Genomic DNA, 17,134 nt, shown 5'->3' with positions numbered 1-17,134 from the left:
CATGGTTGCCACCCAACCCAGTGCCCTTCTCTCTCTGTGTTTCTTTTTGTAACTCACTTCAGCCTGAAAGTGAAGGAAGGAAGGAATGCACAAATGAATGAATGAACTTTAGAGATATGTCCAGGCCCTTAACCCCACGCCAAACTTAAATAGTTACTGAATGTTTATCTTTAAAGTTCAGTAGTCACTAGGAATAAAAATCAAGGAATTAATTTGTTTCTTCCAGTTTATCATTCTTTCCGGTCCTCCTACACATGGAGATGAATAGGGATTCCTGAAACATTCCACTTGGAAACTCTCGCCGGCTCTTTTGTGCCTAGAAGGCAGGTTCCAAGCTCTTTAGCATCATTCTCAGAGCCTTCCAGAACCTGACTGTCATTCACTCTTATTTCTCTTTCATACCAGAACTCTTCTCTCCAGAAATGTACTCCATGTTTACCCACCTCCATGCTTTTAAACAAGCTGCAGCCATCCCGTGGTCTTCTCTGGGTGTGTTTAAATCCTTTCTGTTCTTTGCAGTCTTCCTTACAAAGCGTCCTTTATTCTCTAACAGGAAGTAACCCCTTTCTCTTTAGAGAATTTTTATCTAGACCTTTCCTGGGTTGCTTCTAGAAACCTTTATATTTCACTTATTTACATATATATCCTAGACTAAAAGACTTGAAAAGTACATTCCATGTCTCATGAGTTAACAAACAAATGTAAGGTTAATCCATGTACCTAGTTAAGTTGGGCACAAATTAAAGGTTATAGTGATTTGCAAGATTTCATTAAAGTGGTCCTTTGGTAGGTTTGCACCTTGTATGTTAGGGATTAAGCATTAATTGATAATTTGTCCAACATTGCCTTATCCTTATTGCTTATAGAACCAAGATGAACATCCATATCTTTAAACTGTGTTTGATTGGATGTTTATTGACAAAACCCAAAGGTACTGTGAGCAGAGCTTTGCATTTTTTCCCCCTGTGTGCCCGAATCATCCATACTGTTGGGTTCCCCTTCTTAACTTTTGCCATGGAAATTTGGTTCTAACATGTCTAAATTTTTCTGAAGCTTTTTTTTTAGAGGAAGATTGCATTGTCTAAACTTCTGTTCACTGAAGTCATCAAGCCTTAAAGTTGAACGGTCTCAGAGATGATGATTAAGCCAGTACTACAAAAGTAGTATCTAATTGATGCTGCCTTTAGAAAGTTGGGCCCCAGGATACACACAACAGCAGAAAATTGTGTCTGTATTGTATAAACTCTTTCTCTTGACCACCCTTGGAAGCATAGCCACTGTCTATTCCCTGCAGTTGGATATTCTAAAGTGGACAGCATGTTCTGATGTTAAAAGCTTGGACAAGAAGACAGATGACCTATGACCTATGCGATATCTGACAGGTTACTTAACCTTCCTGAACCATAATGGCCTCATCTGTGTAATAAGGGTAACAACTCCTCTTCTGTCTCCTTGTAACGACCAAGTTAGACGGTGCTTGCAAATAGTCTCTAGTCTTTAAGACAAATGCAAGTTTTTATTACACCAGGAGAACATGCGGTCTCAGATAGTCATCTGGTTCAAGGCTTGTGAGTCATGTTTAAAACTAATTTTTATTCCTACTTTATTGATTTCCTTTTTAGCCCTATATACCATATTTAATTGTGGAGAGTTGGGCTGAAAAGACCTTCCCAGCGTTTTAGAGATGTGGTTGACTTGACTGTAATTGTACACTGTTGTAAGCATTGGAGCAGCATTACACAGCACCGGTGAATTCATTGTGTACAAATAGATATATAAACTAACGATCTCCTTAGCAATATTGTGCAGCTTCTTTGTCTTTTGTGTAAGAGACTTATAAGAGTGGCTAAAACATAAGAATTTTCTTGGAAGCTCTTAAACTTTTAATCTAAATCTATATTTAGATTTCCCAATGTAGTATATCATTTTATTGATGAGGTCAATTTTTTAAAAAGGAAGTTAAAAGACTGAAAATTCCAAATTTTACTATTATGATTATTCCTGAGTACTGTCCAAGTCTTCTTTTGAATTCAGGAGGTTGTAGAGGTAGCGAATATGCTGTAGTGTTATTTGCTTAATTGTTCAAGTCAAGTTTTATCCTGTTAGAGAAATTCCAGAGGTTGCTCATGGCTAATTGCTGTCCATCAAATTTCTTAGGGTTTGTAATTTGGGTTTAGCACAACCTGTGCTTGAGCTAATGACTTTGATGAGTTCACTGATGCTTTTCAAATGACATCATGAATGATGTCAGAACTGTCTTTTCTTATGAATTAATAGACTCATCAGTAAGTTTTCACTCAGTACTGTTACGTTATTCTGTGTTAAGCACTGTGGGAGACATGATCCATTCCCTCAGAGAGCCTATCATTCCACTGAGGACTGACCATCACTAGCAAACATAGTTAACAATTAACAAGTAAGTAGGGAATGAAGTACTAAATGAGATGTAATGTGGAACTTGAGAGGAGCCGGATAGTATGTGCTGGAGTAATTAGAGAAGGTATGCACGTATGATGGGATATTTGAACAGGGCCATGAAGGATAAGCGAGATTTAGTCAGACAGAAAGAAAGAAGTTTGTCTAGAGAATGGAACAGGTCCCTTGCAGGTGATAATGTGTATGGGGCTCTAAGGATTTTAGCTTGATCAGAGCTGGAGATGAACCATTGAGTAATACAAGGTCTGTCCAGAAGGTATCCAGCCATGTAAAATGAAAGACAGAGACATTTATTGAATGTACAAAATACAAGAAACGTTGTTTGTAGGACAATGACACCTCAGCCCCCTTCAAAGTAGGCACCTAGGGACCTCCCACAGTTCTCTCAGTCGCCATCAGCTGTCCTGTCATACTGTACTCAATTTCATTAAAGAGCTGAAATCTCGTCCCTTTCAAAGGTAATTTTGGTTTTGGGAAAAGCCAGAAGTTGCAGGGCACCAAATCTGGGCTGTAGCAGGGCTGAGTCATCTGGGTGATTTAATGTTTTACCAAAAAACTCTGCAGGAGATCTGATGCATGAGCAGGTGCATTGTGATGAAGCTGCCCATCACCATTTGCTCGTAGCTGCAGCCTTCTCAGTCAATCATCTGGATAGTTTCTGCAGAGGAATGTTCAAGCTTATGCAAAATTTGATGCAGCTTTGTTGCTCTACTCACTCATTCATTTTGAATGTGATGGCCACACACTACACATACTCACTCAACAACATCTACTGCCCCCACTGACTAGTACAGTGAAGGCGTCATTGTTCAATTGGTGCAATCCAGTCCACTCTTCTTGGCTGCCAGGTTACAGTGATGTTGTGCAAACCACTCTTGCTATATTAGACTTTTTCTGGACAGACCTCATAGACAGAGTTAGGTGAGAAGGGTGAGGCCAAGTTCTGAATATCGGATAAAAAAGGTTAGATTTGATCTGGTAGAGAAAAAAGAAAAACTATTGTAAGTTTTTGTGTAAGAGAATGATAGGAGAACAGTGGTTGTGTTACTGGTGAGACCCAAATTAGAGAGCTCCGCCTCTTTGGTTCTTGTCTCACTTGTAAGAGATGAATTCAGGCAAGTGGCAAAAACGTACAGTAGAAATGAGATAGCAAGTTTATATATAAAATACACTTGAGCACAAAGCTGCAAGCGGGTATCCAGCTAATCTGAGTATCCATTGGGGTTTTAGGGCTTACATGCTTGCAGCCAGCCTCCGGGCTCCCCCTCCTCCTCTCTTCTCCTGATCTTGGGATTAACACACAGTTTCAAAGCCTGCCTTTTCCAGAGAGTGCACATGATACCCAGAATTTTCAAAGGTTCCCCTCCTCCCCCACTTTTATCATGGTCTCTCTTGTGATCCTTGGAACACCTGGCACTCTTACCTGACTGGGCTCAGGACTGTGGAATTAATGGGTGAGACACGTCTCCCTTCCCCTCCTGCCTTGGTTTGCTGTGTCTATCCTGCCTAACAGTCAGGCAGTGGTTGTTAGAGCCAAATAGAACAGAAAAGATGTCAAATCCATCAGAAAGACATGACAGTCACACAATGAGGTGGTGAGGACAGAGCCAAGAAAACAGCCATGGGCTAGAGAGCAAGGGATGGACAGGAGCAATGTTTTAAAGGGGAAATGAGCAAGACCTCTCCTCTGACTGGGTTTGAAAGCTATGCAAGAAATGTGTTGTCACACTTGATTTCTAGACTTCTAGTCTGTGGCTTGGGTGGTCCAAAGTATCAAGAAATCATTGTCAGAACCAGAAAAGTTAGGAAGTAGCATTGTTCTGACAAGAAGTATAGGTTTGGTAATAGACGCACTTGACTTCAAGGCCATAGAAATGAGGAGGCAGTTAGCATTGAAGTATCACTCAGAGGGGGCCAGGGATGGGCCTGGGCTTTTCACCAGGTGGGTAATTACTGAGTCTGTGCAGATGTTCTGCTTTGAGGAATGCCTGTATTAGGCTTTAGGATGAAAGCCAAGCAGTATTTACTCAGATGCCATTTGTCCCTCTGAAATATTTGCTCGTGGAGCTGATGAGGAAATAATATATAAAGTATGAACTATTTTTAGATGAAAAGTTATTGATATTAAGATAAATGAGGCCAGTGAAAGGAAGGATAAACTTCTTTAAATACAGTGTTTAAAAAGGTAGCATGAACAAACTTATTTTAAAAAATTAAAATAGAAAAAAAAGACACATCACTGTGTTCGTGATAACAAAACAATTTTCTGGCTCTGTAGTTCAGGATGGCTCCGTAACATGGACCATTTTAAGCAGTTAGTGTAGGCACTTAGTAATGACTTATTTAACTTGTTCTGCTTCATTAATTGTGAGACACACATTTTCTTTTTCTTTAGCATCTCCCAGTTGGAGTTGTGTTTTAACAGCTGATGTCACTTTATTGCTCTCGTTGACTATGTAGCAGTCACCATTGTCATTGCCTCCACCAGTTATTTTGCTTAATTTTATTGATTACATATGCACAAAAGTTACAGATGATAAGTGTATCCAAACAAGTGCACAATAACTCTTTTCAATAAGTATACAATAACAGTTCTTCCCTGGCTGAGATGGCTCAGTGGATTGAGCACCGGCTTGTGAACCAAAGGTTCGCTGGTTCAATTCCCGGTCAGGGCATGTGCCTGGGTTGCAGGCCAGGTCCCCAGTGGGGGAATGCGCTAGAGGCAACCACACACTGATATTTCTCTCCCTCTTTCTCTAAAAATAAATAAATAAAATCATTAAAAAACACTAATAGTTCTAACTGATAAAATGAACAACAGTTTAATTGGCTGCTTTATTTTAATTTCTTAGTGGTACATAAAACACTATGTTTTATAATGACGATATCTAAGATTTAATGACATATATTTTAAAGGATAGCTGATCACAGCAAATCTCTACCAGTGTGCTAGAGATGGCTCAGGTGAAATATTCTAAATTTGCATTCTTTCATCAGCCTACATTAGAGGTGTCCCTTGGGGTATTTTAATTTGGACTGGAGACATTAGGAGAAAAGATTTTCATTCAGTGGGATAAGTACCGCCTGCCAGGAATAGAAACCTCCTTGGAGAATCCATTCCTTTGATAGTGCAGAATCCAGAACATTCATCGGAGTCCATATATTTGCAGAATGGATATCCGTGTTTTATTCAAACTGGTGCACCTTCGTAATCTCATACCACTGGGCACTCCAAGCAGTTGTGAGTATGCTTGCTCTTCGTGCAAAGTAAGAGTGCATCTACAAGGAAATGTACTAGTGATAATGTTTGGGGAGAATCATAAAGTCTGTTAGGGGCAGAAAATGTCATCTCTTGTAAAAATGGAGGGCAGAAACATTCTCAAGATGAGAATTTTCAGCCATTTCCGCAGTGTGATATAGTGACTGGGAGCAGGTTGTAAATGCACAGAAAAACAGTCCCATTTTGTAGTGATTGGCACAGTGTGTATGTGCCAAGTATGGCACATGTGCGTCTTTTCGTAAGTCCACACTTCCGATCTGGAGTAAGAATAAGGTTAGAATATTGGGGCTGGAGGGATGCTTCTCTTACTACTGAGGGACGCGATGCTTCAGGTAAGTGATTCTGAAGTCCTTCATCATCGGATGGTAACCTTGGGTTGGTCTATAGGTATGTTTTCATTTTGCTTGTTCATCCATTCTAATTGGCTTCCCAGAGCATGCTTGTGGATGTAGAGCCAAATTTAGAGTAAAGCAACCCTCTGGCAAACAGGAGAAGATTAATTTTGTGGTGTGCTATTAAGGGACTTCCCAGGAAACTTCAAAAGCACAGAAAGAAGCACTGGCTGTCTATTCCCAAACGTGCAAAATGCTACTCAGCTTTTTAAAGGTATGATAAACTCAGGGTGCGTGCACACACACACACACACACACACACACAGGACCCCATTTCCAATACACTCTCTTACATGGGTTCTCTATATCAGCCAGCAAAGCCAAGGCGTGAGGGGCTCAAAGTAATGAAGGAAAATGTGGACGCACATATGGGAGGCATTTNACTGGCTGTCTATTCCCAAACGTGCAAAATGCTACTCAGCTTTTTAAAGGTATGATAAACTCAGGGTGCGTACACACACACACACACACACACACACACACAGGACCCCATTTCCAATACACTCTCTTACATGGGTTCTCTATATGAGCCAGCAAAGCCAAGGCGTGAGGGGCTCAAAGTAATGAAGGAAAATGTGGACGCACATATGGGAGGCATTTGAAATTGACTTCAATGCCTTGTTAACACTGGCTTCTCCAGTTCTCTCTTAAGCAGCCATGTTGTTTTCATGATATCAGCCCCAGGCATAGACACGTCATTAAGATCAAGGTATAGAAGATGATTTCTGTTTGGAAATCAGCAAAAACATTTTCAGTTATGACCACCCAGGTATCGTAGGAGAATACTGGAGCTGGGGTTGGGAGAGCCCCAAAATCTGATGCAAACCTTCTTCATGACACAAGGCCCGTCCTCTGATGGATTATGGGAGGGGGAAAAAGTCAACAAAAAGGCTCCTTATAGCTCCTTGTCTTCAGTTTTACCCATTCGCCAGAAGCACAGAACTCTCAAGGCATGCTCAGACCCTCCCAGCCACACACGCCTGCAATAGGGGGGACCGCGGCTTAGCTAACTTGAAAAAGAGGAAGATTACACTCACAGTTGTTGCTTAGTAACATTTCTGATTTTGTGTTTCTTGTGACAGCCTGAGCAGAGATCATTAAAAATTTAGCTTATAAAGCTGCTAAAGTGCGAGGAAGGGGGAAAACTAAAAGCCACAATATTTTCCACTTGCTTAGCTTCCGTCTAATGTCGGGTATATGTGCTAAGTCTCAGAGAAAACACTGCACGCCTCTGGTTTATATTAAACCACGTACAGCACACTACTGACATTAACTTGTGTCTGGTGCAGCTGGAGTTTATCACGGATGCATAAAAAACCTTTACCCTGCAGAATGGCCTGCAATTGCAATCAAATGGGCGGCTCCGTATCCCTGCAAAAGAAAGCCCTAACCCGTGCTGTGTCCTGTTTCTGCTTTCTCCCCACAGTTCCACCAGGTGAGAAGAGTGATGACCATCCTTTTCCTTACTATGGTTATTTCATACTTCAGTTGCATGAAGGCTGCCCCCATGAAAGAAGCAAACGTCCGCGGACCAGGCAGCTTGGCGTACCCAGGTGTTCGAACCCATGGGACTCTGGAGAGCGTGAACGGGCCCAAGGCAAATTCAAGAGGCCTGACATCATTGGCTGACACTTTTGAACACGTGATAGAAGAGCTGCTGGATGAGGACCAGAAAGCCCGGCCCCAGGAAGAAAACCATAAGGACGCGGACTTGTACACTTCCAGGGTGATGCTCAGTAGTCAAGTGCCTTTGGAGCCGCCTCTTCTCTTCCTGCTTGAGGAATACAAAAATTATCTGGATGCTGCAAACATGTCGATGAGGGTCCGGCGCCACTCCGACCCGGCCCGGCGCGGGGAGCTGAGCGTGTGTGACAGCATTAGCGAGTGGGTAACAGCGGCAGACAAAAAGACTGCAGTGGACATGTCAGGCGGGACGGTCACCGTCCTTGAAAAAGTCCCTGTCTCGAAAGGCCAGCTGAAGCAGTACTTCTACGAGACCAAGTGCAATCCCATGGGTTACACCAAGGAGGGTTGCAGGGGCATAGACAAGAGGCATTGGAACTCCCAGTGCCGAACTACCCAGTCGTACGTCCGGGCCCTTACCATGGATAGCAAAAAGAGAATTGGCTGGCGATTCATAAGGATAGACACTTCCTGTGTATGTACATTGACCATTAAAAGGGGAAGATAGTGGATTTATGTTGTATAGATTATATTGAGACAAAAATTATCTATTTGTATATATACATAACAGGGTAAATTATTCAGTTAAGAAAAAAATAATTTTATGAACTGCATGTATAAATGAAGTTTATACAGTACAGTGGTTCTACAATCTATTTATTGGACACATCCATGACCAGAAGGGAAACAGTCATTTTTGCGCACAACTTTAAAAAGTCTGCATTACATTCCTCAATAATGTTGTGATTTGTTGCCGTTGCCAAGATTGAAAACGTACAAAAAAGTTAAAAAAATAATAAATTGCATGCTGCTTTAATTGTGAATTGATCATAAACTGTCCTCTTTCAGAAAACAGACAAAAAAAAAACCAACAACAAAAGTTTGAACCAAAACATTCTGTTTACATTTTAGACAGTAAGTATCTTCGTTCTTGTTAGTACTGCGTCTGTTTTACTGCTTTTAAACTTCTGATAGCGTTGGAATTAAAACAATGTCAAGGTGCTGTTGTCATCGCTTTACTGGCTTAGGGGATGGGGGACGGGAGGGGAGTATTTTTGTTTGTTTTGTGGGGGTTTTTGTTTGTTAGTTTTTTGTTTTGGTTTTGTTTTGTTTGTTTGTTTGTTTGTTTTTCTTTTTTTTTAGTTCCCACAGGGAATAGGGATGGGGAAAGAATTCCTTCAGTATATATTCTGCTTGATAAAAGATTCATTTGTATGTTGTAAAGATGTTTGCAATATCAATCAGATGACTGGAAAGTGAATAAAAATGAAGGCAACTGAATGAAGTGCTTACTCCAGGTCCCACCATGCACCCCCCCCAGGCTCTCACCAGCCCTTGGGCCTTGGTCAGGGAAAGCTGCTTTTGTTGCAAAGATCTACGTTTACTTAGAGCACATTCTTTCTCCTCCTCCCCCTTGGGTCGACTCTTTGTTTCCTTTTCTTTTAAGGAAGAAAAATCAGCTCTGTGCTCTGAAATACATTACCATTGCTATGAATGAGTAACAGATTTTTTCACATCGTGGCACTCATAAGCATGGTGATTTTTTTTTTCAACGAGAAAAAGAACAACCCAGAAATAAAAATAAAAGGTTTTTTTTGATAAGAGGTAAATAATTAGGGTAAATCATGGTAAGGCTTAAAAATGTCTTGGGAGCAAAAGATGGAGTTCCGTGTGGACCCAGGGTCGCCTGGATCAGAAGGGGAGCCCACACTGCCAGTGAAATGAGACTGAGCAGCCATATGGAGGCTGTGTGGAGCTGACGCATCATTTTTGGGTGGTGCAGGAGGAATTTCTGAGGGGCCATCCTGAGGTCTAGGTGGGGGTGGGGAATGATACTTGAGACATTCCAAAAGGGAGGCCCCTGAAGGACCCTTCAGACAGAAGTGGCTCTGGAATGACGTGTGTCAAGTTGCTTTGGACCTCACGCTTTAAGTGCCTACATTATCTAACTGTGCTAAGAGGTTCTCACTGGAGGACCCTGCTCAAGCCGACTTAACGCCCTCCACCCCTGGATAATTGCGTAAAGCTGGATTAGCCTGGAGCAGGTTCAGAACCAAATGTGGCATTGTGATTATTGAGATTGATGCAATGAGATAGAAGATGTTTGCTACCTGAACACTCACTGCTTTGAAATTAGACTTGAGGAAACCAGGGTTTTGTCTTTTGAGAACTTTCAGTGTGGGGGAAGGGAACAGGAAAAGAGCCTAAAACTCAGGTCGAATGATCAAGGCTACCAATAGGAAATCTTGTCCAGAGACAAGACTTTGGAAAGGTGTCTGGACATCTAGGACACCAAAGACTGGAAGAGGCCAGGACAGAGCTGGCAAAGTGTTGCCTCCCAGCGAAGGCCACAGCAACTTCCTGCCCATGCTCTCTGTTCATGGAGAAAGTCCCCGCCTCACCTCTGCTGTCTTGGGTTTGGAGAAGTCAAGTTGGGAGCCTGGAATGACGGTCCTGAGAGAAATGGACCCTGGTGAAAATTAGGGCCAAGCCCATTCACCCATTCAGCCCAGTGTCCAAATCTGAAAGTGTCCTGGACCAGTGTCCGTGGGTATCAAAAAGCCTCAAGAAACTGCTGTATCTTAGTAGGGTGAGGAATAAGCAAAAGAGGATTTCCACCATGACCCAGGGAGTGAAGATACCATCAGCAAATCATTTCTCTTTGTTCAGTCTTCCATTTAGAATGAGCCTATCTTTTGAATTACCACCTGAACACCTACCATTAAAAGAAGGAAGGATGTATGTAGCGTAGGTCTGTTTTGTACTGTTTGAAAATACCGTCTTTGTAATTATTTTTTAACATGTAATGGACATTGGGAATATCTGCTGTTTGTTAACTTTTTGCAGCTCTGTTTTGAGGGACAAAATTATCTAGGGAAAAAAGTCCCCGTCACCATCTCAAAGTGCTGCAAAGGCCAGACCTATGACGTGGTTGCGTAGGAGACATTCAGCAACTGTGTGGTCAGTGCTCTCTCTCCCTTACCCAATAAGATACATCACAGTCACACGCTTGGTGGTTTACGTTGACCTAAAATTTATTTTGTTAAAACCTTTCTCTGTTGCTGTTCATTTTTGTTCTGTTTTGTTTTATTTTGTTTTAAAGTCTTGCTGTGGTCTCTTTGTGGCAGAAATATTTCATGCATGGCAGCGGGCCTGTTGCTTTTTTATGGTGATTCCCATTGAAAATGTAAGTAAATGTCTGTGGCCTTGTTCTCTCTATGGTAAAGATATTATTCACCATGTAAAACAAAAAAAAATATTTATTGTATTTTAGTATATTTATATAATTATGTTATTGAAAAAATTGGCATTAAAACTTAACCGCATCAGAAGCCTATTGTAAATACAAGTTCTATTTAAGTGTACTAATTAACATATAATATATGTTTTAAATATAGAATTTTTAATGTTTTTAAATATATTTTCAAAGTACATAAAATCTGGGGGTTCCGGGTTTTTTTCTCTTCACTGTAAAACAAACATGAAAGCGTGTTTCCTTATAAATACGTGTGTTCCTTGCTTTAAGACCAACCTGTCTAGTTTTAGCGTTTGTGCAGACCTCCAGAGAGGATGCTTATTCCAAAGCATGGGAGGCCAATCCTGCAGTCTGAGCTTCCAGGAAGCTATAGGATTGGGCCTGTCTTCCCCTGTCTTTTACACAGCGGAAGACAGGAGTGTCATTTTCTAGGACACTTGAAAATCTCCCCCTTTGAAGTGATATACTTTCATCAAGTCCCAAACTACGTATCCTAGCAACATTGGGCTCCCGGGCTGGCTGGCTATATTTGATTATAAAATAACTGTTAAGGAAATCAAAGTAGGTTTACTGAGAGATAATGAGAATAAATTGGCCCAAATTTAGAAAGTCAATGACTGAAAAAAAATATGGAAACCCAATATTTAGAGGCAGGTCATGTACCCCGGTTTGGAGACAGTGCCATTTGCATTATGCATTTGTATCCATTGCACTGATTTAATTTCTGTACGTGGACCCACACAGATTTTGTGTCACGGTCCCAGCGATCCTAACAGATTGCTAGGGTTTCTAAAAAGATTTGCCTCTGTGAGAGCTGCCAAGCCGCTGGGTAATTTAGTTAAAGTGTTTAAAGTTATCACTAAATCTTAGGAAAATAAATGGAAGGATTTTAAATTAGGGAAAGAGCCATTAAGGAAGAAAAAAAGCATCTGTTCCTACTCTTCCGACTCTGCGTTTGAACAGCCAACTCATCCCAGAACGTGGTGAACTATATCTGTGCAATGTATCATTTCGATTTCAAACATACACACATGGTTCCCTCTTGTATTGTCTTATAAGTAAGGATCAAGAAAGTCATAACAAACTTGACTTGTGTTGTGTATGTGGAAGAACAGACTGAATGAGAGGAGTTACTCAGTCCTCATCTATCCGGTGTGTTTGCCAAGCACTCTAAATTCTAAGTGAAATCCTTGACTGCCAGGCAAAGCATAAACCCAGTCGTGAAATTAGAACTTTGGTAAAACTTAAGACTTAAATAATTTTCATAGTCAGGGAAGACTGAAAGTTTGTTTAAAAGGGTTGAGTAAAAAGGAATGAGAACCAAATGTGACATTTGAATTCCTTGAGGTCAAAGGAATTCGGTAAACGTAGCGACGTTTTTCTTAGAAGATGAGACCAAAGAAACAAAAGACAGAGGCATCTACTAAATGAGCCAAGTTGAAGTTGATGGGAGTAGCTGACTTGTACTTTCTTAGGCAGTGCAGTTAGGGAAACCTGTCTGATCATCAAGATACTGGGAAATAACCAAGACCATTGCTCTGACCTGTTGTTTTTCACCATTCTGATCAGCCTCTGTGGTTGTTAGCAGTGTCTACGGGGCTGTCTTCTGATTAGCTGTACCCATTCTATGAATGCTATCACAGTTCCGAGTGAGGGCAGGATCTAAATCTTAGAATGGATCAGTATTAAGTGATTCCTTATTCATTTAGGTGGTTTCTAGAGTCTGGATAAAATGTTAACACCTTATGAACTGCAGCCAAAGGCCTCGAATCTGGCCTTCGTTCACTCAGCCCTAGGGTGGTAGTAGGCGGTTATGCCTAAAGTAAAATGTTTATGTCTTCATATTCTCACATCAGAGCAGTTCTTTAAGTCAGTTAAAGTGGAAATGGCTGCATTTTGGCAAGCCATTGTTAGTGAAGAATGATAATAATTGGGATAAGAAACAATATATCTGCATACATGTACATAAAGTAGTTAGCCTAGAAAGTCTCATCTGTGGACTTGATCCAACCTCAAAATACTGAACAGCAAAATTAGTGAGGGAATCTCAGCCATTTCCGTTAAAGTTGTGTGGTGTTTTAACTGGTTTCAAAGGCTACTGGGTCGGTTGGTTGGGTAGTTTGGGAGGAGGGAGTTTTCTGCGTGAAGCGAACTGGCGGTTGTTTCTGTGAGTCCGCACCTAAACGCCAAACTCAGTGACAGGAATAGGTGCGGCTGCTCTGGACCAAACAGTGTGTGTGCACGTCCCACCCACTAAGTCAGCCATCTGCACACCCATCCCAAGTCTTCTGCGCATCTCCATCCACTTCCTCAATTCTAGCCACCATTTGAATACGTTGCAGGAAAAAAAAAAGGCGACCTCCTTGCTTTTTAATATGTGAATAGATGTAGGAAATTGCCTGAAGAATATTTTAAAATAGTAACAGAAAAATACTGTGATTTTACACATGTTCCCCATTTTAAGAAATCCCATTTATGTTGCACTGCGGGATTTCCACAGGCGTTTGCTTCAACCCCTCTGATTCTTTACTGGATACAAAACACTGCACCAGGAGCTCCCCAGCCTGGCATTTGCTTGTCTGAATAACAGACCTGCATGCTGGGTACTGTCCGAAGCATGGGACTGTAAGAACTGGTCTTCCAGTTCATTAAATCCCTCCTCCTGACACACACATGTACTAGCCAGGCCTTGGCATTCAGTATCTATTTGAGTATTGGTTGCTAATTTTTTTACATCAGGCAAAGCAAAAGTGCTTTTCTTTGAAAAAATAAATTCTGTTCCAAAATATCCCCCACAAAACTCTGGTTAGGGACAGGACATGTCTTAAGCCTATAAATGACCAGGAAGAATGTTGGTTGAGAGACCAAGGTGGAGTGTATGCTCTACGTTTGAAGGCCTCCTAAGGATGCTGTACAGTGCACTGCACTTTGCTACTGTATTCTCCTCCAATGGCTCCTTAGGAACCAGGAGCTGGTCTGTGTAGAAGGGCTGAACCCTGGTGAAATATTTTTGTTTAGCTGAAAGTGCTCACATTTTGGAAAAAATCCATTATCAAGTACTATGATACACATTCAAATTTATTTAGTCAAGATACGTTCTCTATTGAGCTCTAATATTTAAAAACTAGTTTCTAAACTGAGATGTAATATATATGGGGTAGTGAGGAAAAAGACACAAAACAGAAACGATCTGAACAAGAGAACCCTCCAAAAGATAAGCAAGCTGTGTTTGCTTGGTGGGAGCAGGTACACTTGGACGCCTGCAGTGGTCCTCACAGTACCTCCAGGTAGGCGTTAGAAATGCACATTCTCAGGTCACACCCTGCACTTGCTGAATAAATCAGAAGCTCTGGGGTTGGGGCCCAGCAGCCTTTAAACAAGGTGTCTTTAAACAAGCTCTCCAGATGGACCCGGATGCCCACTCCAGTTTGAGAGTTGTTGCACTAACAGGAGCAATCAGCCTGCCATGGACCCTCTAGAAAACAGCAAGGTAGGGCAGCCCAGGAAAGTGGAATTGTGGGTTCCGATTCTAGCCATGCCACTGTCTCTTTCCATAGCCCTGGAAACGTTCAAACGACTAGATTTCCATCCCCTAAAACACCACAGCCGTAAACAATGGGTGTTCCCTGGTGGAGCCGTGTTCGGGGTCGGGAGAGTGCACTGATGATTTAAAGGCGAGCGTGTCAATGCGCGTGCCAGGAAAGCTCACCGCAGTTTATAGTCAACATTTTATATTCTTTCAAAGCTACAGCACTGGTGGACTCAGGACGAAGAGCGTGTAGTCATTTGTAACACATTTGGAATGACTGTGAGAAACAAGAAGCAACATGCAGCAAATTAATAAGGAAAAGATTATTCCATCTGGGGAGCTGGGCTCCGCACCTGCCAACACAGCCCTCTCTCTGTGAACCAGCTCCACTGGTCACAAATTAAATAAGCTTCCTGAATTAATCCGCTATTAACGTCCAGTGGAGCAGTCCCAGGTTCACCCCTCCAGAACGACCCTGTGGTAAAAGGGCTGCTCCAGCCATTGTGACCACCCTTTTCCTGATTGTAGGGACTGGTGTCTGGAAGTAGGGCAGTTAGGGATCTATTCTCATCCCTCTCCCATCTTTGTGTGTGCGTGTACGTCTGTGTGTGTGCATTTTTGACCCCGCAAACTGCATTTCCAGGTTTTTCTGTTTATGGGCCGGGTTGGAGCGTATCCAGGTTACCCATCTCTTAAGCAATATGGCAACCCGAATTCTGACAAGCCTACCTTAGGAGCCAGCAATCTCAGTAGTCCAGCCACTAACTAGGTTGCCCAGGCCATTTCCACTCGCAGCCTCCAGCCCTTGTCTGCCATAGGAAGAGGCTGAACTGAATGGTGTTGGAGGTAAATTTCAGCTTTGAGAGTCCTTCATTCTGTTCTTCCTGCTTCAGTGTTTGTGGTAAAAAAAAAAAAAAAAAGAGGTTTCTTAAGCGCTTAAAGGCTGGGGAACATTCTGAGAATTCACTTCATCTCCTGCCTCCCTCCCTCCATCACTGAGGCTCTTACGACCGGGCACTTGTCACAAAACTGAAGTCAGGAGGCCTCTGGGTCGGCCTGGGAGTTGGCGGAGCAGGGGACACGCCCCAAGGAAGGTGCGTACTGCGCACTAACTGAAAACGTTACCAACTGTTTGACAATCAGGCAGAAAATGCGTTGGGGAGGGTGTCCAAAGATTCATGGCGCAAACTTTTCCTGCCTGGCTCTAAACTTACTTTCAAAGCCAGACAATATTTGCCTGTGTTTCATATCACTCCATATTACATGGTGCCTGGCAAAGGGAGAGCCGCTGTGCCGCTGAGTCGCAGAGTCAGGACAACCCGGGTCAATCTGTGGGGTTCGCATCTCGCAGAGGCGCTGTTTACAGAAATTGCCTGAGACAAAGGGGGCTCGCACCTCCGTTCCTCTGGGCTCATCTCATCACCAGGGACATGCAACCCTCAACGGGTTTTCACTGCTGTCCCCAGCACTTCACACGTATCTTCTTTCTGAGACAATAGCCTTGAAGACACGGGTGTCACATGGTAAGTCATGGCAGCACCACGCCCAGCAGCAGGCTTTGGAGCAGACCTCCAGAGAAGGCCCTGCTGAGTGGAGACAGGTCTCCCCCAGCCTAGCAGGGTCTGCAGATCCTCGGTCCAGCCATCCGGCGCTGACGTGCTCCTGGCCCTCTGGGCTCGACTGTCTGAGAAACCTGTCTTTTCTTCCCAGCTCAATCCACTGCAGCACTCAGTTCATGCCCCTCTTCTCTTCCTGGTGACCCCAGCATTCTGTTTTTTTTCTGGGGTCCAATGTCTCGCCTCTCAGAAGGCGGTCTTGGGAGGTAGGTAGGAGTACTGGTGCCTGAATCCGAGCCCCTGCTCTGGTACTAGAGCTGTGTGACTATGAAAGCCCCTTAACTTCTCTGTGCCCCAATTTCCTCATTTGTAAAGGATGGGTAAGAAAATATTGTCACTTACCTCATAGGATCTTATGAGCATCAAATGAATGAATACATATAAAGCACTTAAAGAAGCGATGGGTCCCATAGACAAGTCTTAAAAAGTGTTTGCAAACTCACGCTCTGCAGACAGATATGAGCTCGGCTCACCTAGTTCCGATAACAGAGACTCTTCTCCAATATTCTCTGACTCTCACAAGGGATCTCATTTCATCAGTGTGTCTTTTGCACCCAGGGCCACCCTGTCTTTTCTGGAAGACTCAAAGAGGCAACTCTTGGGTATCCACTAGTACCGCTTCTTGGCAGCTAAGACGTAGCCCCTGCACACACGTAGGCAAATGGAGAAGGCGATACACTGCAACAAAAGACATTTTTCCAGGCTGTACATTCCAAATGAAGCCTGTCATCCTAAGTGTCCCTCCCAGCTGAATGGAAATGACCAAAACCAGGGTGAAATGGATGAATTCACATGGTTTGAAAGAGAAATGAGGAGGCATAGTCACATTTCTAAAGTTAGCCATGGCACACCTTGGGGAGGGGGGGCAGGGTCCTACCTTCATGTCATCCAGCCGGTTACACAATGATAGTGACTAGTGCTTACTACAAGCAGGCACTGTCT

General features: G+C 42.7%; 1 protein-coding gene across 1 annotated transcript in view; it reads left to right on the top strand.

The window, feature by feature from the left end:
• BDNF (brain derived neurotrophic factor) overlaps positions 1–11,100 on the top strand; it is a 36,399-nt gene extending 25,299 nt beyond the window's left edge. Inside the window, exon 2 of the mRNA XM_037040421.1 lies at positions 7,535–11,100. Within this exon, the coding sequence (XP_036896316.1) occupies positions 7,556–8,299 (744 nt within the window). The 5' untranslated portion in view covers positions 7,535–7,555 and the 3' untranslated portion in view covers positions 8,300–11,100. The remainder of the gene's footprint in view (positions 1–7,534) is intronic.
• The last annotated feature ends 6,034 nt before the right edge of the window (positions 11,101–17,134 follow it).

Source organism: Sturnira hondurensis, unplaced genomic scaffold (genome assembly GCF_014824575.4).
Source record: "Sturnira hondurensis isolate 20B ecotype Veracruz unplaced genomic scaffold, ASM1482457v3 Scaffold0002638, whole genome shotgun sequence".
NCBI classification, from domain to species: domain Eukaryota; kingdom Metazoa; phylum Chordata; class Mammalia; order Chiroptera; family Phyllostomidae; genus Sturnira; species Sturnira hondurensis.
Note: the sequence above shows the minus strand (reverse complement) of the source record. Positions and strands in the feature narration are given on the sequence as shown.